We start from the raw sequence: 22,871 nt of genomic DNA, 5'->3' as shown, positions 1-22,871 counted from the left end.
AGGGATATGGAAAGATGCTGTAGAAGCATGAAGGGATGTGGTTGGGAAAAAATGGGGGTGTGCTAGGTGAAGCTTTGGGATTGCTAGGCTGGGGTGGGAGGGGGTAGGTATGGAGAAATGACTTTGCAGGTGAGTTGTTGGGACAGACGCGTGAGGCTGGAATAGGAGCACAGGATGGAAGAGAGACAGGTGGAGGACAGGGATTAGTGAAGGTTGAGGCAAGACCGCAAATGTGATTAGTTTCAGGATGAGTTCCTACAGTTTGTGTTGGTGGGGAGGATCCTGATGCCAAAGACTGCTACTCATGCTCTCGTTTCAAATCATGGACAATTGTTGTTGTATTAAATTACAAGAATGCTTTGATTGCTTAAGAGCTACTAAGGAAATTAGAAGAATCAGCTCTTGGACTCTGATGTTTCAGAACTATAGGAGCTTTTTGGCAATGGCATGTCAAGATGCAGCCGGTGCTGCTGCCAACAACATTTTTTACAATGATTATGGAAATTATAGGAACTTCAAAAGTTCTTGTCCAGACTTTAGGCTGAGCTGTTCCAACTTGAATGCCCACTTGTGGGCAGCCAGGCACAGGTGAGTAAACAGATGATGCACATACAGTTCGGCAGATGGGCCATAGCATAGGGGATCATGCTGCCCTGGCCAAGTGGCAGCAGTCACCAAGTAACTCGCATATCCACAGAGCGTGTGCAATAGGGTCACCTGGGGGGCTGTATATATTACATATGCCTGCCTGCGGGCAAACTGAGAACCCCAGCCTTATGGGGGAGTTTTGGAACAGCCTGCCTTAGGCACTGCGGATATGGAGGAACAGTATGATGTCCATGGTATTCATCTGAAAGATATATACAGGGTGATTCAAAAAGAATACCACAACTTTAAAAATGTGTATTTAATGAAAGAAACATAATATAACCTTCTGTTATACATCATTACAAAGAGTATTTAAAAAGGTTTTTTTTTTCACTCAAAAACAAGTTCAGAGATGTTCAATACGGACCCCTCCAGACACACGAGTAATATCAACCCGATACTCCAACTCGTTCCACACTCTCTGTAGCATATCAGGCGTAACAGTTTGGATAGCTGCTGTTATTTCTCGTTTCAAATCATCAGTGGTGGCTGGGAGAGGTGGCCGAAACACCATAGGATATGGGTGGGTGGGTGGGGGGGGGGCGGGGCGGAAAAGTGCTGCTGGGAAGCATGCAGGGACAAGGTGGAGAGAGGGTAGGGCAGCTAGGCGCAGTCAGGAGGTTAGACGGAGAGCAGGCGAGAGGTGTGGAGGATTAGTGGAAAAGGAGAGAAGTAAAAAGACTGCATGTGTTGGTGAAATGAGGGCTGTTTAGTGCTACAATGGGAACAGGGAAGGGGCTGAATGTGTGAGAACAATGACTAATGAAGATTGAGGCCAGGAGGGTTATGGGAACATATGATATATTGCAGAGACAATTCCCACCTGTGCAATTCAGAAAAGCTGGTGTTGGTGGGGAGGATCCATATGGCACAGGATGTGAAGCAGTCACTGAAATGAAGAATGTCATGTTGGGCAGCGTGATCAACAAGAAGTTGGTCCACTTATTTCTTGGCCACAGTTTGTCGGTGGCCATTCATGTGAATAAATGGCCACCGACAAACTGTGGCCAGGAAACAAGTGGACTACCCTTTATCTGAGCGCACTGCCAAATATGATATCCCTGCTCCCCACCAGCACTTCACTGTCCTCCAGCCCCAGCCCCAGCCCCAGCCCCAGCCCCTTACTCCCACCCATTTCCACTCTCATCGCTGCTCGCAGTGTGACTTCAGCTGCCACAGACTGAAGCCGTGCGCAGTAAAGTTTATTTATGGGTGTAGGTTTTAAACAACCCATGACAATGCAATACGTCTCATTAAGCACCACATCTATGTTTCTGGCAGGGCTCGACTTGGAACACACCAAACATGCATATTCAGCACTTGAGGAACACATGGCTAGTTCTCACACTGTAGAGGTGATCTTCACATGTGGTACTCATCAGTATCCGCAATGTTATTTCTGGCAGACACTTTCTGTTTCATGTTTAGGTATTATTTCTTATACGTGCATACTGTTCAGAGCCACTCCTTGATATTTCAAAGCCAAGAGCAATTCCCTATTCAAGACCACTTCCTTCCCAAATGATATGAAGGGTTCTAACTGTTTGCTCCTGAGCTGGAGTACACCTTGTACTAATTTCACAAAAATGAAAGTTCTATAAAGCAATTGCAGGCATATTGTTGAGTCAGAAACGTGGACAATGGTAAGGAGGTTGTGAAAAATTTAATACTGAAATTTTGCACTGTATGAAGTCTATAAACTCTTTGGTTTGGTCTGGGACATATTTTGCGTGGGATAATATTTTGATTTTTGTGTGCTTGTAGATACGTTGCCATTTGAAACAACAGGAATTTGAATTTTGTCATGTCAAGTGTGATTTTTGTGTGATGCAGCTGGCGTGTTGACTGGTGTAGATAGAGTTCAATTTGACATTACATTTTGCTGCCTTGAATAAATACCAGTTAATGACCTACCTTGTTATTCAGGATCATTGCACCATAACCAGTCAACCTCATACAAAAGATTATTATTTCAAGTACCTGATTAAATGGTATGCATGTCACAGATACCAGCTCACAGTTTAGCACAGTAAGTATTTTATCTAAACTGTAGTTCTGTGAGACATTCCTGGCAGAGCATTCTATAGTGCCATTATTACTGCTCATTGTTGCAACTGTTGGGCAGATTTATGACTGCCCATGGAGGAAGCTTGTTACCTTCCAGATGCAAGTACACTGTCTTTACCCACTAGATTGTTTTACTTGCAGCCCAGTCAAAGAGGACCAATAATGGACAAATAGGGGAAAAATTCATGTAGTCACATTTTTGTGTAGTAGTAGGGAGGAATGTCATGAACAACATACTAAAAATCTTGACTGCTGGAATTTGAGTGTGAGAGTGGGGGCCATTTAAGATCATATTTTTCTTGCAGAAGACACGAAAAAGCCATAGATTATTAAAAATAGCAGATTAAGAACAAAAATTAAATGTGTGTACTCCATCTAAGTGCAACAGAACTGCACTAAGAGACAGATTGTGTCCTGTGGGAGTGCAGAGGGTGGTGGGGGTTAGAAGATGCACGAGAGTGGAAGGTGTGGTGCCTAACTGTGGTCACGCACATCCCTCCTCCCTTGCAAGTCTGTGAACTAAGTCACAAGAAACACCTAAAGGGTGTTGCACAAAGTTATCCAAACCTTCTGCAGCTCGCCTTATGAATCACTGAGCAGTATACAGCCACTTCTGGGGGTGTTTACTTTCCACAAAGTGTGTTAACACTACAATGAATACAGATGCAAGAATAGGACAGATTCCACGTAAAATCCCCACACACTGTACCACAATGTGAGGAAAAAATTGACTTAGTCATCCTGACAGGAACAGTCTTCCAGTAAAGGTGACTCCTTCCACCATGAGTGCTCCTGGAGTTTACAGACTATACCTCCTATACCTCCCTAGCATTTCCCATCCTGTTCTTTTTATGTAAGGAGACACAATAACTTACTGAACTCACGTTTATACACTGAGGCGACAAAAGTCATGGAAAAGTGATGTGCACATATACAGAAGGAGGTTGTATCACATACACAAGTTATAAAAGGGCAGTGCATAGGCAAAGCAGTAATTTTTACCCAGGTGATTCATGTGAAATGGTTTCCGACATGATTATGGCTGCTCAAAGAGAATTAGAAGACTGAATGTGGAATGGTAGTTGGGACTAGATTCATGGTACATTCTGTTTTGGAAATTGTTAGAAATTCAATATGCCGAGATCCACAGTGCCAAGAATGTGCCTAGAGTACCAAATTTCAAGCATTACCTTTTACCATGGACAATACCTGGCTGATGGCATAGAATTGTCAGTGCTAACAGATGATCAACACTGCGTCAAATAACTGCAGAAATCAATGTGGGATGTATGAATGTATCCTTTAGAACAGTGTGATGAACTTTGGCATTAATGGCCTATGGCACCAGACAACTGGTGCGAGTGCCTTTGCTAACAGCAAAACATTGACTGTAGCGCCTCTCCTGGGGTTGGACCCTAGATGACCGAAAAACCGGGGGCCCGTCAGATAAGTCTCTATTTCATTTGGTAAAGGCTTAGAGTTCAAGTGTGTCACAAACCCCACAAAGCCATGGATTGAAGTTGTCAACAAGGCACTGAACAAGCTGATGGTGGCTCCATGATGGTGTGGACCGAGTTTACATGGAATGGACTTTGTCCCCTGGTCCAACCAACCCAATCTGATCATTGACAGGGAATTGTTATGTTTGACTACTTAAGAGACCATTTGCAGCTTTTTATGGACTCCATGTTCAAAACAACAGTGGAATTCTTGTGGATGACAATGCACCGTGTCACTGGGTCACAGTTGTTTGAAGAACATTCTGGACAATACGAGCATATGAGCTGGCCGTTCAGATCACCTGAGATGAACCCCATTAAACATTTAGGGGAGACAACTCAGAGCTCAGGTCATGCACAATCTCCTGTCCTGCCTTTTGCAATTATTTGTGGCTATAGAGATAGCATGACTCAATATTTCTGCTGGGGTCTTCCAATGACTTACTGAGGCTAAGTCACATCAAGTAGCTGCACTCAGTCACACAAAAGGACATCTGGAACTGATATTAGGAGGTATCCCATGACTTGTCACCTCAGTGTACAGTGGAGTTCTTTTCAGTTTATTAAGAGTACCTATTTTAAGTTGTTAAGTGAGCTTTTATGTAAAGTATGTTCCCGTAAACATGTACTGTTGGTGGGAAAGGGATCTGATTGGTAATTTAACATCTTGGCAGTGTCTGTTATTTACAGTGTATTACAACGTGTGTAACCACAGTGATCACCTGGTGGTGAATTAATGAATGGCCAAAAAGTTACTGCACCACACTCACTGGTAGACCACATAAACCTCTTCCATGAGACTGCTGGCACTTTTAGAGCAGGCTCAACTGAGTGTAGTCGCCTAACATACATCCACAGAATATATTGAATGGAGGGTTTCAATGTATCTGATGGAATATGGTTGATCATGTTCAGCTCTAGAACAGTAATTTGCTATAATGCATTGCTTGACTTAGGCTAAAATTTCTGAAGCCCCCAATCCGTATGTAACCTCCTCCTGCTGCAGAGGAAACCAACTTAATCTCTGGGCCTTCAAATGTAGAGGGAGCTGAGGCTGGGATGGTGCATTTTATATATCTCCTAATGGGAAAGATATTCCATACACTGATAGTGGAGGCCATGAAATCGACACTGTCTAATACATATCACTATTGTGTTACACTTGGTGCAGACTTACTTGTGACAGTTGACAATAGCTTACTTAACAGCTGCAAATAATGCCATTATATAAACACAAGCTCAGTGAAGTTATTTCGTCTACTCACATGAGAGAACTGGACAGGAAATGCTGAGGTGGTATAGTCTGTCTAAACAGAAAATCAAGAAGTGTTTGGGGTTCAGAAAATTGCCTTTCCCAGAAAATGCTCATGCTGTTGTACAGGATGACTAAAAATCAACTGCCCCTGGCAGTTTAGAAAAGTGTGCAGGGATTTATGTATATTCTGTTTATGTGTACTACTTGTATTACTGTTACAAGTAACAAATCTGTATTGCATATAGTGCTAATGCACTTTGTGGAAAGTAAATACCCATGGGAGTGTGTGCACACTGTGTCGTCAGTGATTTGGAAGGCGAGCTATGAAAGCATTCGTATAACTTTGTTTAACATCCTGTTGCTGCTATTTGTGACTTGGTGCAGCAGATAGGTGGGAACCCTGCTCTCTTTGGTTTGCAGACCTATGTTGGAGGAAAGTGCATCACAACAATCTGGCAACCTATTTTCTCCCACCCTTTTAACTACCTCCCTTCCCCTCATATTCCACCCTTTTACATCCCCGAACACTATTTATCACTTAATGGCATTCTACAGTACTAAGATGTGACACACATATCTATTATTTATAACAAACTATTTGGCAATAAACACCAATTTTACCATTAGAACACTAATTACCTGCGAATATTTCATTCACTACAAGAAAGAAACTAAAGCTCTAGAGAAAAAAATAAAACCCACAGTGTTTCTACTTTCCCTTACATTTTCTTCTACATTTGTGTTTACAGTAGAGCATCAATTAACAAAGCAATTGGAGAGTGGTGTGTTCTGATAACTGATTTGTCGGATAATCAATTACTTGCTTATATATATTGTACCAGTACTTGTAGGGACATAAAACAAAGAAAAACAGAATTAAACACACACTTTTGTATATATCTTTTTATCACACATCTTACACAACACACAAAACTGATTGCATAAGCAAGGCTGAAAAGATCAATATAGCCATTACACTACACTACAATTATGATAAGTCCACAATTCGTTTTTGCTTCTAGGCCACAACTTTTTTTGTGTTGCTAAATTTTTTATTTTTAAGGCAGTTCTGGATAGCTGCCGCAAGGCAGTGAAAAGCTTCCTCACTGGATGTCACTTTCTCAGCACATTATCACTGGACCCTTCTTCATTACAAGGATTTTGGTCACTGATGACACTGGGACTTATTCCATCACCTGTCTATACTTGTTAGCCAGTGTTACCAACATCACATTTAAGCCAGTCTTTAATATTTTCCTAATCACAGCCTTCAAATCCTGAAGATTCTTTAATCGTCCACCCAGTTAACATACAAACTGACTGGCGACTCTTCAGCTGTAGCAATACATTCATCTTTAGGAAGGAGTTTATTCCAAGCTTTGAGCAGTGTTTAAATCCTGATTCTCTGCCATTTTTCTGTGCAATTTTCCATCTTTACTGTCAAATACATCTGTAAATTTTGTAATGGCATTACTGTTCTTTTTAATGTTCAGCACAATGTCATTTACAATTCCATATTCCTGAGCTAAGCTTGGTCCATTAACACATTTCTTCAACTGCTCTATTATTTTAAGCTTATCAGAAACACTAAGAACAATGCATTCATGTTTGGTCATCACTGCACAATTTGACATGAGCTAAGGTCCACATTTCAACAAAGAACAATGACAACAGTTGGCAAAGAAAGGGAAACCACATAACTGGGCAACAAGTGGAACTCCTCCGTGGCTTGTGCAAAAGTTGCCACCTGAAATTCTTCTGGGACTGATGGACCACCTACTGTGCATTGTTAGAGTTCTGGAAAAGAAAAAGTTCCTATTACCTTGTTATTTCCAGATCAATTCCAACAATTTCTACCTCTTTATATGGGGTTTGCAATGCCTTAACTTTCCCTTCAGTAACCAAATTGTTTCAGTAATATCCAGTTTCCCTGTTTTCAGAGTTTCCGTCAGTTTTTAGAAAGATATATCAAAATGTGAAATACTGAAAAGTCAAGCATTTGACTGAAAAAATATGCTCACACAATATGCTTAATAAAAAATATTAACTTTATTAAAAATAAAATTGCAATATAAGTTCAAAGTTCATGCCTGCCTTTATGATCATAATCACTTGTACAACTTCTGTGGCACAAAATAAAGCACAAGCACAATAAGCCATATCATATTTTCTCTTTGATCGCCACTAGGAAAGCATATGAGCTTTCTAAAGAAAACTAAGTACCAATGAAATACTCAACTGACAGATTAATACCAAAGGGCAAAAGACAAATACATTATATTATGGATTTATTACATAAAGTTAATTACAACTTTAGAAATGTCAAAACTGTAATGGAGGGATAAATGTGGAAATACTACATACAGAATCATATAATATTTCCATTTTAAATTCTGTTATGTGCCGATGATATTTATATACAAATTCTCAGTACCAATGTTACACATGACACACAGAAATGCTACCTTCGCCACAGCTCAAATGTGTGAATTAGTCAACAGTTTTTCTTCAATAACGACACTACGATTAGTAAGCACAGACTTATAATAATTTTATAATTAACATGTGCTTTCAATAACAAAATTCAATACAAAACTGTGTTAAGAAACAGCTGATAAACCTCTGTACGTAAGTACACATTTTCACGAATATATGTATAAAAAATTGTGTAAAGTCAACTGAACACACTTTGAGTCACTGATGTACAACCAAGGGAGCTCATGAGAATTTGATTATTTCCGTACACCAAGATAAGCTAGAAAGGTGTACATTTTGTCTACTACATGGACAATTTGAATAGCATACATTCCTTTTCAGTCTTCATTCAGTAACGGCTGCTGTTGCTATTGTTCATCTGGGCACGGACGGTAGCAGCAGCAGCACTGGTTGCAGCATTCTGAACATGTTCATTACGTAGGAACTCCGATGTGAACTCCTGCTGAGCTTTAGCAAAGCTTGCACCAGTACTCCGATAAATCCGATGGATCTGTATTTACCAGAAATTTAAGTCAGGACAGTCTGCAACTAAAGGTCAGAAAAATGCAAACAATATTGTGTTTATAAGAACTACTTGCCTTTGACAACAGCAGCAAATCAACGCATGCGGCCCCAACAAAACCAATAGCAACAATTAATAATATCACACCCACTGCAACACCTGCTCCACCAGTACTAAACTGCTGTACAGCAAGGAGGATACCACTGCAAGAACAACACATTTTTTTGTTTATTCCCTTTCAAAATTAGAAGAGTCACACAGACATAAGTGATGTTACTACTTACCAAGTACCTGATCCGTGGATGCCAATTGCTTGTATTACAGTCACAATAAATTGAAAAAAGAAAACGAAGAAAAATACCATGAAGTTGAAAGAGCTATCACTCCTGAAAAGCAGAAAGCAAAGAAACAATAGTTCCAAATGCTCCAAAATCCACAATCCATACATAAAAGTTATAACCCTAAAATATATTGAACAAATAGGATTATTTGTACTGTGTTGCAAATAGCAAGAATATACCGTATTTACTCGAATCTAAGCCGCACTTTTTTTCGGTTTTTGTAATCCAAAAAACCGCCTGCGGTTTAGAATCGAGTGCAAAGCAAGCGGGAGTTCTGAAAAATGTTGGTGGGTGCCGCCACAACTAACTTCTGCTGTCGAATATATGTAGCGCCACACAGGCATGCTTTGTAGGCACAAAGATAAATACTGGCACCAAAATCTCTGCGTCAGTAAATAAATTTAAAAAAAAAAAAGTGGAAGACGAGCCTTTTTCCTCCGCCCAGAGTTTCGACCATTGCGTTTTGGTACATTATCCAACGAAGTGAATACAAATTCTGTATTGTTGATCTTCGAATGTAGCAGCATTTCAATGTACTACGAAAATCCGACTGGCAAGACTGTTTGGGATGTTTGTCAATATGGCCAACTCTACGTTCTGAATTTTTTCCTACCTGTGAGAAGAGATGGTTGCTAATAGGAGCTTTTATGAATTGTGAATCACATGTAGTATTCTCTTCGCCATACGATTAATACGAATATAAACATTTTGCCATGTATTGTTTCGTGTTTGCTACTATCTCATTTAAATCCTGTCTGCCTAATAAACTACGAAACTAGAGTGAGACAACAGCAAACGCGGAAGAATATACATATCATGTCATGTTTATATTCGTATTATTCTTATGCCTGATAGTGATACAGTCAGAAATGAAGCACGGCAACTGACTAGATTTTTAAATCTAAGATGACTAATTTCTGTGCAGAATGTAATCAACTAAAGAGGCGCCTGCAAAGATTTTCAAACGGAGAAAAATTTTCGCTAAAATTTCATTCAGAACATCATCTATCATACGCAGTCTATTATTTGGTTCTTGTTGATCATTATCAAAGAAAGAAGTAGTGTAAGTAACAACAAATGTTTCGCTAATGAGACGACTCCTCTCTATTTTTTATTTGTAAGCGGCGGTAGCGCGCACAAAAGCAAGCCACGCCGCGAGCGGCGACAGGCCGTAAACACGCACTATCAGAATGCGACAAACAATGCATGACACAGTACAGTAATGCATTTTCAGCTTAGAGTGACGTAAACACCTATAACAAAGAGAACGGCACTTATCAGATCAAAGAAAAATAATCAATCAATTCAAACCAGACGAAGCACGTGAAAAAGGAAGGATATCCGTATAAATACGGACGGAGCGCGTGACGCGTAGCAATGGCTACCTGGTAAACCGTAACTGCTAAGCTTACGACTCGAACCAAACTACTGCAGCTGTATCGTCATTCATTCGACCTAAATTGTGTCTCATATTACAACTAGGCGAACTTTGTTTCGATTTGGAGGTGCGACCTAAAACTTTTCTCTCCCCTTGCATTTCAAGTCTCAAATTTCAGGTGCGTCTTAGATTCGGGAAAAATTTTTTTCCTTTATTTCGAGTCTCATTTTTCAGGTGCGGCTTAGATTCGAGTAAATACGGTACATTAGTGAGTCAAAATATACAATTGCCTTCACTTCTCTAACTCTAGTACAGAACTCTTCTCTTTACTGCAAGGTTATTTATTTTTCATCATTCTTTTTTTCCTCATTCATTAAATTTTCCTTCCTTCTCAATATACTGCTGCAATCATTATCAATATTTCCACTGATTCCAACAGATTCATTAACTATTATCCTCAATGATGAGGGCATTACACTGGGCTTTAAGGCATGTTTCTGCACCTAAGAAGTTTGAGTTAGAAAAGCAACTATGAAGTTGCAGTGAAAACTAACACGCATATATTATATTAGAAGCAAACAGCTTCCACTAAATATCGATCTGCAAATAAGTTATTTACAAGAAAACTGCAAATGTGTGGTTACAAGCCACCACTTATTCCAGTAACAAATAATGTGCAATTTTGTCTTCACCGCATGTGAGTATGCCTCCACCATTAGGAGATTAAATGTTAGGCACAGAAAAATGCGTCAGACCAAGGCCTACTGCCCAAACATCTAAAATCACCAAGGATGTTAAAACCAGCTGTGAAAGCCTACTTTGTACAGTGTGTCCTCTGTCTAAATACCTCACTACTTTGCGAGTTCTCTTTGAAGAATACATACTGAGCACTTGTCAGTTTTTTTAGCTTGGCTGTCCAACTTACATTACAGAACTTTTTCCTGCAGCCAATCCTTCCATTAATTATCCATCAAAAGTACTTGAGTTTGTGTATTTTATGAATGGCTCTAACTAATGGAATGCTTCCAGGTGTCAAGCCAAGCTACTGATTTCATTTTATGGTTGGAGTCCAGGCAGTGAGTACACATAACAAAGCTCACTGCACCTGAAGAAGACCACAGTGTGTGTCATCTAAGTATCTCGCAGGGAAATGAAACGAACAACTCAGCTGAACACACTAAAGCATACCATTAATCACACTGAGAATACAGTAGAGAGAGACAATTTACACAAAAATATTCAACATCTTTTACTTTTAATGCCCTTTTATAACATTATATTTATGTTCATCATAGTTTAAACTTTTAGAGATAGATTTTTATGTTGATAAAGTTATTAGAATTACTACGAGGAACTATATACCAACACGATTTGCCACTCTTGACTTCAGTTGTGGGCAGGAACTGGATGTAAGGCTGTACTTTTATACTTGCTTTGATTTTCAATTATTACAGTATCTGCATGTTTGCAGAAGCTAGATAACAATGTACATTGCATTCTTTATACAGAAATCTTGTTGGCATGTTGTTAATTCTACAGGGAAACTGCTCCTCTCAGCGATTCTACCCCAGCAAACTTCTTTTTTATTGTCTTCTTATATATACCATCATCAGAACTTTAGTTATGGTAGAACCTTCCACCTACTGCAAGAATCTTAACACTTTGACCAGTCTTCGAAATCATCTCAATATTCCTCTGCCAGCATCTCCTCGTAATTCGAACATATGGTGATCTTTTTTCCCTATACTTTATCTAACAGATACTCCTACCATACACCTTAAACATATTATTCTCCATATTAGTCTTATCTTCTTTAATAGGCTCTGAAATCCAATCATAAGCAACCAAACAAACAACACAGAAATCATTGTAGTTACATGCACTCTGCATTAACTGTTAACTTCTCCTTACTTCACTAAGTCCCTTGTAGTGTCTGGCCTTAAGAGTTTGTTGAACATCTCCAAAATTCTTTCATACTTACTTTCCCCTCAAACTCCCTTACTTGAGGGACAGCTTCTTAAATTATTTTCACTGAAACATGTCAACTTCAACCCATAAAACTAACATCTTTCTCCACTGACCCATGTAGTTAACTCATCAGTGCCCCAATTAAAAAGTATGTAACGCATACTGAAAACATTACGTTACACAAAGCTATTTGCAGATATCTTTTCTATTGTTCTAAATGTGTTACTTTATGCCAGAACATCTACTAGAGTATTTGTGATAAGGTGTGTGTGTGTTCCACATTATGTGAAATGAAAATTTACTTCCCAAGAAAGCATGTCTATACGAGTCCAAGCTCAGCACAGAGTTTTTGCTTGTCACAGATGCTGAAATTTACACTGCCCAAACTAAGTACATAGGCTTAATATTTATACACTCATCCAACACGTATATTTTAAAAATCAATTACTCATGGCTCACTCAAACCTATGAGTTGTTGCAACAATTCTTCATCATTTCCCCTCCAACTCCCCCCCCCCCCCCCCCCAAAAAAAAAGAAGGCACCAATACCCGTGGTGTTAAACAACTAGGGAAAAAATAAAAAAACCAACAAAAATGAGTTTAACAGTTTTGCAGTCTGGATAAAATCTGGATGGAAAGGGGAAGTGAGAAAGAAGGGGGATATATAAAATTATGAATGATTAATGCCTTGGCATTGGTGACTATTCAAAACACATCAAATCTGTTTTCAAATACTCTAAGTGTTTGCACTACAAATAACTCATACCTGAAGGCCTTATAAGCTGGTCTGTACCAGCATAGGAATGAGAATGGTGTGAACAGAATTAGATACAACAGTCCCAGTCCAAATGTTGTGAAGTCAGCCACACTAAACATTAGCAGCAGGCCACCAAACACATTCAGCAGCATTATACATGCGTGAACTGGAACAGTGGTGTGCATTCCTAACATTATTCTCTTTCAAGAGAAAAAAATACAAACAAGATCACTAGCAAATTACATTTAACATTAAAATGAAACATTATCTGGCTTAGAATCTCAATCTTAAAAATCTAAATTAATAATAAAATTTTTCTGAAAGATGTAACTGCCATTTGTCTGTACAACAGGTTTTATTCCACAATCAAGATTTTGGCCTTAGGCCATTATCAAGTGTTACAATTGCAACAGATTCAAGCACAATAAAAGTACAAGTATCAGAAAAATAGCACAGCAAACAATTGACTCAATGTATGGGTTTTCTTACTTACATATTATAAATCATTAGTCTTGACTAGAACTCAAATCATCATCAAAACATGTATCTTTGGTTACATAAACCCATTTTGTTAAAAGTAAAAGTGAGAACATTTGTATAATATGCTAGTTTACTGGCAATTAGGATGACTTGCTTGTTATGGTTGTGTAATGAAACATATCAGCAAATCACAAGTTTTAAACTTTGCTACACTGTGCCTAAACAGCCACTAACAAACATAAGTGAATGATAAAACTTTATAAAGGCATCCCAGTTTGCACTATGCAATCTGTAGCATGTAGAAGTGAACTCATGAAGGTAACAAAGAAGAGGGACATGCCCCATACCGGTGATCACCGAAGAAGGAAGAAGTAGATGGATGGCAAGGCATGCCAAACAAAAGGCATGCGAATCTACTGAGGAGAAAATCACGGTGGTTTGACAGTGGGAGTTTGGCAGCTTCTGCATACAAACTCTCAACCAGGCTAGTGTAAAATGTGCCAGTGGCTGAACGGGTGCCATAATGGTGGATTGTATTGAGATGGCGTAAAATGGATGCCCATGAATAAATGAAACACCCATAGTCTAGTTAAAACAGATAAGGGATTGGTGCAAATGGAGGACAGTGGTCCGATCAGCTCCCCAGAAAGTACCACTGAGGACACGTGGGACACTGAGGAACCGGGCACAGTGGGTAGCCAGGTAAGACATGTGGGAGGACCAAGAAAGTATCCTATCAAGCATTACCCTCAAGAATTTCCTAGTTTCAATGAATGGAAGAGCAACAGGCACAAGATGTAAAGATGATAAAGGGAACCAATTCCACCACCAGAAACTCATACAAACGGTTTTGTCATTGGAAAAGTGAAACCCACTGTTGGTGCTCCACAAGTAAAGATGATTGAGACAATGCTGAAGATGTGGCTCAAGGAGACAAATCCATGGAGAACTGCAATAGATGGCAAAATCGTGAATGGAAAGGGAGCTGGAGATGCCTGGTGGGAGACAAGCCATAATAGGGTTAATGGTGATACAATGAAAGTGACACTCAAACTCTGTCTTTTTAAAAATTCCTGAAGGAAAAGGCAGGAAGCCTATGTGTAGAGAGTATGGAGGATACAAGTCCTCCAGCAGGCATCATGGGCTTCCTCCCAATCAGAAAAAACAACCAGTCTGGTATTCCTGCAGAAAACTATTGTGACATGGGTTGACAACAGTGACGAGATAGTCAACTGCAGAATGGCATGCTTGAAATCTGCATTGAGCAGTGGTCAGTAAATTGCGAGACTCCAGCCACGATACCAGCTAGGCATGAATCATATGTTCCATCACCTTGCAAACATAGCTGGTGAGAGAAATGGGATGGTAACAAGAAGGAAGAGGTTTGTCCTTACTGGGCTTAGGCATGGGTATGACAGTGGCTTCACACCAGCTACTGGGAAATTTTGCTCCCTGCCCATATGCAATTTTATTTATGAAGGAGAAAGTGCTTGCTGCGAGGGAAAGGGGCTGCAACATCTGAATGTGAACATCATCTGACCCTGGGATGGAGGATCGGGATGAAGTGAGAGCATGATCTAGCTTCCTCATAATAAAAGCAGCATTGTAGCACCCATGATTCTGGCAAGAGAAGGGTATCGCCCCACCCTCCTTCACTCATTTCCAATGAGGAAGGCAGTGTGATATTGGGTGGAGCACAAAATCTGCACAAAATAGGAGCCCAAGGTGTTGGAGATAGCAGTAGGGTCCACTATGACAGTCTGCTACTGTCAGGCCAGAAATTTGGGAATGGACCTTGGTCCCAGAGAGCCATTGGAGTTTGGCCATGATGGAAGAGGAAGTGGAACTGTTAAAGGAACTAGTCTATGAAATCCAGCTAGCTTTTTTGCTATACCAAAGAACACAGTGACAAATACAGTTCGCCATTGTAGGAGGATGGTTAAAAACGTGGACAGCATATCTCCACACGTGAATTGCGTCATGGCATTCCTCAGTCCACCAAGGGACCAGGTCGTGGAACGGTAAAGATGGAGTGTGAGGAATGGAACGTTCCGATGTGGTAAGGATAAAATTTGTGAGGTATTCTACCTGGTCACCACAACTGAGGAAGTGATGTTTGTCGAAGGCCACCAGAGAGGTGTAAAGCCTCCAGTCAGTCTTAGAAAGCTGAAATTTGGGTTTGCACATAGGTGGGATAGGAGTCAGCAAATGGATGGCACAGCGCCAGAGAGAACGGACCACTAGAGACGACGGGCAAGCTGGGCAGTGCAGAGTGGGAGGTCCAAATGAGAATAAGTGTGCGTGGAATCTGAAAGGAACGTGGTTGCTCCCATGTTAAGGCAGACGAGGTTAAGTTGATTGAGAAGGTCAGCCAAGAGGGCACCTCTCTGACAGGTTCTGGGAGAGCCCCACAGGGATGGTGCACATTAAACTCACCAAGCAGCAAAACAGGGGTGAGGGAATTGCCCAACAAGCTGGAGGAAATCTGCCCTGGTGACACCAAATGACAGAGGGATGTAAACTGTACAAAGAGAGAAGGTGGAATGAGGAAGGAAAATTCGGACTGCAACAGCTTGCAGCGGAGTGTTCAGAGATAGCATGACTCCCCGATGAGGTGAAGCGCCGTTCTCAGGTGAAGGTCAAAGCAGACCGGGAAGAAATGCACGAAATCAAATTGGCAGTGAGGAGGAAATTTTGTTTCCTGGAGGCATAGAACATGTGGACACTGCAATTCCAAGAGCAGCCATAATTCCTCATTGGATCTATGGCCGCAAACATTCCATTGGAGGAGAGTCATGATGAAGAAAAGGGAGGAAGGAAAGAATGAGGGGATGTCACCTTGGCAGCTGCCATGTGCCAGCCTTTGAAGACACACTGCTACAGGGTGCAGACGCCAGAGGATCCTGCTTCACGTGATCTATAGAGGTGTTGGCATTCTACCTTGGTTGGTCTGGGGAGTCCATGGCAGAAAAACAGTTGGCACTGTGCACAGGCGACACTGAGGTCAGCAGGACGAGGATATCCTGCGGTGACACGATTTAAGAGGATCTCAGAGTCAGCAACGGAGAAGACCGTTTGCCTTTGTTTGGTTTCTTGGAGCCTTTGCAGTTGGCACATGATGATTAGGATGTTGATGGCTGGAAGGACATGAAAAGTCTTCGTGGGAGTATTCCTTCTGTCCTTTCCAGCCTGCCATTTGTGTAGCAGGTGATTTCGCCGCTTTGGTGGCTTGTTGCACAGGGCAAGCGGCTAGGGCACTTTGGAATTCCCACTCACTGAACAGAGTATTGTACGATTCAGGGTGGTGCGTGTGAAATGAAAGACTCCAACGTTCTAACCGCTCTTTCAGGGAGCAGAAGTCCAGTGGGTAATTCGCAGAAGTGAAACACTGAGCAAAATGCTCCACTAAGCGGTTTGCAATTGTGTCAGAGTCTGTACTGACTGCTCCATTCAGTGAAAGTGCAGGTATGCTTATTGGGGTCCGATAGCCACAGAGTCGCCTAATCTTGTCCCAAACCTGTGATGGATAGGTACGGAGGCCAATGGTGGAGACGTACCTTTCCCAGCACTCCTGCTTGTGTTGGTGAATGAGGTGGCGGGCTCGCGCACGGAGTCGTTTAAAGGCGATGAGGTGTTCCAATAAGGGATTCCGCTTGTGATGCTGGAGTGCCCGCTTGCGATCTTTAATTGCCTCAGCGATCTCGGGCGACTATGAAGGCACAGTCATCCGCCAAACGGACCCAGAAGAACAGGGAATGGCAGATTCTGCAGCAGTAACGATGCCGTTGGTGACCGAGTGAACCACCGCAACAATGGCATCATTGGAAGAGGCCCAACAGTGGCAATGGAGGTGAACAAGTCCCAGTCAGCCTTATTCATAGCCCATCTGCAGGGCCATCCACAAGAGTGATGCTGTGGCAGTGGCAGAAAGATCGGAAAGTGGTCACTACCACACAAGTCGTCATGCACACTCCGTTGGACAGATGGTAACAGGCTAGAGCTGCAGATCGAAAGGTCGATGGCTGAGTACGTGCCATGCGCCACACTGAAATGTGTGAAGGTGCCATTATTTAAAAGAGAAAGGCCGAGCGGTGCCAATACTTGCTCAACGATGCTGCCGCGGCCTGTTGCCACTGATCCACCCCACAGAGGGTTATGGGTGTTGAAATCGCCCAGTAACAGAAAAGGTGGCGGCAATTGGGCTATCAGCGCAGCCAGGACATGCTGCGGGACGTCACCATCCGGTGGAAGATTGAGACTGCAGACAGCAACAGCCTGAGGCGCCCACACCCAAACAGCGACAGCCTCTAAAGGTCATTCCATGTAGGCTTTCACGGCCGGCGTCTTTATCAGTAAACTCTTCCGGGCTAAGTTGCCGTGGTCGATCTGTAGAACTTCTTCTCCCTGACGTTTCGTTCTCAACTACGGAGAACATCTTCCGAGGTGAGTCGACGCCTGGCTGCTAGGAGCTGGGGCCGCCGCTTATATAGAGATCGTAGGGGGCGCCACCACACGTCAAATGGCGTCGATGTGCAGCTGTCTCTGGCTATCGTCTGTTCTCTCGATTGCAGGCAATCGATTGTCACGTGATTGATGCAACGTCGACCGCCATATCTTATCCAATTTTAATCCTTCTTCTTTACGATTAAAATTGTATTGATGTTTGTGGATTTCAATTGCCTCTCTATACATACGTGTATAATAGTGCGACGTCCTCGCTAGCACGCTTGTTTCACCAAATTTTATGTCGTGATCTCCATCCTTAAAAACATGTTCCGCTACTGCCGATTTGTCGATATGTCCCAAGTGACAGTTTCTTTTGTGCTCCGTCAACCGTGTATTGATGCTTCTTTTGGTAGTTCCTATGTAAACCCTGCCGCAACTACACGGAATTTTATATACCCCTGGGGTGGCTAGGGGGTGGCGAGCATCTTTTGTTGATCTTAGGCATTCACTAATTTTCTTAGTAGGTCTAAAAATGGTCTCTACCTGAAACTTGGCTAGTACTTTTCCAATGCGATCCGTGATATTATGGATGAACGGAAGAAATACTTTTCCAGCTGATGGTTGTTACTGTCTCCTATTTTTAGGCATTTTTCTATTTGGGTGAAGTGCTCGATTAATCTCGTTTTTTATCAAACGGGCGGATGGGACCTTAGGCCATAAGGTCTACAGGAAAGGTACACATACCGATCGCTACCTCCATAAGAACTCAAACCACCACCCTAGGCAAAAGAGGGGGGTCATAAAAACACTAGTGGATAGGGCCAATAATATTTGTGAACCAGGCTACTTACAAGAAGAACTAAATCATTTACGAATGGCCTTTGCGAAAAATGGTTATACAAAAAACGAGATTAATCGAGCACTTCACCCAAATAGAAAAATGCCTAAAAATAGGAGACAGCAACAACCATCAGCTGGAAAAGTATTTCTTCCGTTCATCCATAATATCACGGATCGCATTGGAAAAGTACTAGCCAAGTTTCAGGTAGAGACCATTTTTAGACCTACTAAGAAAATTAGTGAATGCCTAAGATCAACAAAAGATGCTCGCCACCCCCTAGCCACCCCAGGGGTATATAAAATTCCGTGTAGTTGCGGCAGGGTTTACATAGGAACTACCAAAAGAAGCATCAATACACGGTTGACGGAGCACAAAAGAAACTGTCGCTTGGGACATATCGACAAATCGGCAGTAGCGGAACATGTTTTTAAGGATGGAGATCACGACATAAAATTTGGTGAAACAAGCGTGCTAGCGAGGACGTCGCACTATTATACACGTATGTATAGAGAGGCAATTGAAATCCACAAACATCAATACAATTTTAATCGTAAAGAAGAAGGATTAAAATTGGATAAGATATGGCGGTCGACGTTGCATCAATCACGTGACAATCGATTGCCTGCAATCGAGAGAACAGACGATAGCCAGAGACAGCTGCACATCGACGCCATTTGACGTGTGGTGGCGCCCCCTACGATCTCTATATAAGCGGCGGCCCCAGCTCCTAGCAGCCAGGCGTCGACTCACCTCGGAAGATGTTCTCCGTAGTTGAGAACGAAACGTCAGGGAGAAGAAGTTCTACAGATCGACCACGGCAACTTAGCCCGGAAGAGTTTACTGATAAAGCCTCTAAAGGTGTTTGTAGAGGAACAGATTCACTGTAAAGGGAGTAAAGGACGTAGATGCAGAAGCCACCAGATACCCTCTCATAAGCTGCCCGGTTCCTATAATAACCCTGATAGCCACAGAGGGTGGGGGTTCGCATTGCCGGAAACCAAGTTTCCTGAAGAGCAATGTAGAGGAAAGGGTGAAGGCTGAGAAGTTGTCAGAGCTCAGCAAGACTGTGGAAAAACTGCTGCAGTTCCACTGGAGGATGACATTGTCCAAGGCCAAGAAAGGCGTGAAGGGACCGAGGAGGCAGATTACGCCGCTGGGTCACCTGCAGCCACCGATTGAGTACCTGTGCGAGTGACATCCATTGTGTCAGAGTCCGGCGAGATATAGGTCCTCAGTGGACGCCAGAATCTCTACCTCACCCTCAGATGCAGAGCTTGTAGGTTGCGGTTGGGTGGATGCCACCGCAAGTTCCTTCATCTTAAAGGTCTTTTTCTTGGACTTTTCTCACTGCTCCTTGGGTTTCACTGGCTGGGAGGACTTCACCGATTCAGTCTCCGGGACGGAGGAGGAAGGCGACCAGCTGCTTGAGGGCACTTATGCCACTGCCGGGTGTCATCCTTCACCACTTACGGAAACCTGGGAAGGGCGGGACCGAAGGGACCCCTTGCGAGTGAGAAGAGCCAAAGAAGTTGCACGCTGCTCCGGCTTAGAAGTGGGGACGGACTTCCCCGATGGGGGGGGGGGGGGGGGGGGGGGGGGGTGTTGCTCCCAAGGTAGGTGGTGCAGGAGCAACAGGGTGGGTAGTGCCCCCCATAGGCAAGGGGCCATGTGGAGTTGTAGGGCTCTGTGAGCTGAATCGGATTCGCTGAACTGATGGGGCTATCATGGTTGTCGTAGCGGCGGCATATGATGAAGTCATTCGCACAGGATGGAGTCGTTCAAATTACCTCTTAGCCTGTAAGATCCTGCAGTCTGGCGAGCAATGTGAATGATGCTCTCCGCAGTTGACACACATGGGAGCCGAGGCACATGGAGTATTGGGATGTGATGGGAGTCCGCAATCTCGACATGTGAGGCTGGAAGTACAGCGGGAAGACATATGGTCGAACTTCCAGCACTTAAAGCACCGCATCAGGGGAGGGATATAGGGCTTGACATCACAGCGGCAGACCATCACCTTGACCTTCTCTGGTAAAGTATCACCCTCGAAGGCCAAGATGAAGGCACCGGTAGCAATCTGATTATCATTCGGACCCCGATGAACGCGCTGGACGAAATGAACACCTCGACACACTAAACTGGAACACAGCTAGTCATCAGACTGCAAAAGAAGGTCCCTATGGAAAATAATACCCTGGACCATATTCAAACTCTTATGGGGTGTGAAGGTTAACTGAAATGTCCAACTCGTCACAAGCAAGTAACCTTCATGACTGAGCAGAGGATGCTGTTTTTATCAATACTGACCCAGAGAGCATTTTGGACAAGCCCTCCACCTCCCAAAACTTGTCCTCCAAATGCTCTATGAAGAATTGAGGCTTTGTTGTCACAAAAGACTCCCCATCAGCTCTTGTTCAAACTAGGAACCATGGCGAATAAGTGTCACTGCCATCCTGAGCCTTACACCCCTCCCACGGTGTGGCCAGGGAGGGAAATGATTTGGGATCGTATTTCTGAGCGTTTTAATTGAGCCTGAGAACGTTTAGAGACTGCTGGCAGCTGGCCACCAGCAAGAGATGATGTACCACACTTCATTGTGGGTCATCCGCCCTGAAACCACCCACTCCAACCAAGGGCCCTCCCTAAGGGTGCCACCCAGCCTCAGCAAGGGTCCCTGGCAGGATGGCCATTGCTGGGAGTCCCGATGCCCCAGGTTGGTTGGTTGGTTTGGGGAAGGAGACCAGACAGCGTGGTCATCGGTCTCATCGGAGTAGGGAAGGATGGGGAAGGAAGTCGGCCGTGCCCTTTCAGAGGAACCATCCCGGCATTTGCCTGGAGTGATTTAGGGAAATCACGGAAAACCTAAATCAGGATGGCCGGACGTGGGATTGAACCGTCATCCTTCCGAATGCGAGTCCAGTGTCCGATGCCCCAGGGAGATAGGCATCGACTCCTTGGCATACATTGGGAATTAATGGCGCAGGCATCAGCAGAGCGATCCCTGTGTTGTCAGGGGGCTACAACCAACAGGGTACATGGCGGCCCCACCACAACGGACTGGCTACCGTGCTGGATATTAGGCGCAAGGAAGTCCATGGTTGCCGTCGCCGCAAAAAAGCAACACTATATAGTGCATGGTGGAAATCACACCCAGGAATGTATCCTCGCCCAAGAGATGGAGAACATGCGGGACGGCAATGTTACGACGAGAAAGCTGGCTAACGGTCTTAATGCACGATGAACACAATGCACCATGTAAGACGCCCTTCCACAATTAGCTCGCTCTTCGGAAGAATCTGGAAATATGGGGGTCAAACCCGACAGGGGACCATCACATATAGGCCGAAATGTTTGAGACTGATTTTAGTTGCCTCTTACGACAGACAGGAATATTGCGGGCCTATTCTAACACCCCCAAACCTGCAGGGGGCAATGACACTCTGATCTGAAAGTTTGGATTTCTGCCTTGGTCAGACCATCAAGCAGCCTAGTGTAAATAACACCATACAAAGAATTCAGCATTCGATGGGCCTCGATAGGAACAGGATAGCCATGGAGGAATGAAGCTGCAAGCAATTTGTGTGCTTGAGAATTCCAAGAAGTCCCTAGAAACCAAAGCATAACTGGGTAAACGAGAGCAGGATTTCACAGGGCTGGCAATTGCACAAACAGCTTTCTGAATAATAAACAGGTGGACTGTAGAAAAGGCTGACTGTCTTCAGTATGCAAAACTATGAGGAACTGAGGTGCAGCTGGGAGGGTCTTTGAATCGTTAGCCCCACTCCGTCTGCAGTGGCACACTCCTTCCAGTAGGAGGTGGGGAGGGGGAGGTGGGTATGTGAGGTGCCCTCAGAGGTGGGCTCACCCACCTTAGGTGATTGTTCATACCTTGTGAACACCTGACAGAGGGACCAATTGGCAATTTGGGAAGGTAATAGCTCAGGCAATCATCCCCCCCTAGGCCTGGCCTGTATCAGGGGGTATGTGTGAACCCTACCTGTTGATCCAGGGCTGAGAATTATGCGTTACCCAGTCGCGTGTTATGCTTCAGACATGTGGGCTGGCCTTCAGAAGCACACAGGGAGGAAGAAGGTAAAGAAGAACCTCAAATGCTGAAGTGGAGGGAAAAAAAACATTGGAGAGACTGTTCTGATATCAGACCACTGAAAATGAAGAACACATTCCCAAAAATA

At 43.2% G+C, this 22,871-nt stretch overlaps 1 protein-coding gene across 2 annotated transcripts in view; it reads right to left on the bottom strand.

Annotated features, from left to right (window-relative positions):
- Nucleotides 1-7,496: 7,496 nt before the first annotated feature.
- Nucleotides 7,497-22,871, bottom strand: part of LOC124805113 (secretory carrier-associated membrane protein 1) — a 55,359-nt gene continuing 39,984 nt past the window's right edge. For both annotated transcript variants that reach the window (XM_047265564.1, XM_047265565.1), the window contains 4 exons: nt 12,921-13,077; nt 8,752-8,853; nt 8,544-8,670; nt 7,497-8,455 (listed from right to left, as the gene is read on the bottom strand). In XM_047265564.1, coding sequence (XP_047121520.1) covers nt 8,294-8,455; nt 8,544-8,670; nt 8,752-8,853; nt 12,921-13,077 — 548 coding nt within the window. In that variant the 3' untranslated portion in view covers nt 7,497-8,293. The remainder of the gene's footprint in view (nt 8,456-8,543; nt 8,671-8,751; nt 8,854-12,920; nt 13,078-22,871) is intronic.

This window comes from Schistocerca piceifrons, chromosome 7, assembly GCF_021461385.2.
Source record: "Schistocerca piceifrons isolate TAMUIC-IGC-003096 chromosome 7, iqSchPice1.1, whole genome shotgun sequence".
In the NCBI taxonomy this organism is placed as follows: Eukaryota; Metazoa; Arthropoda; class Insecta; order Orthoptera; family Acrididae; genus Schistocerca; species Schistocerca piceifrons.
Note: the sequence above shows the minus strand (reverse complement) of the source record. Positions and strands in the feature narration are given on the sequence as shown.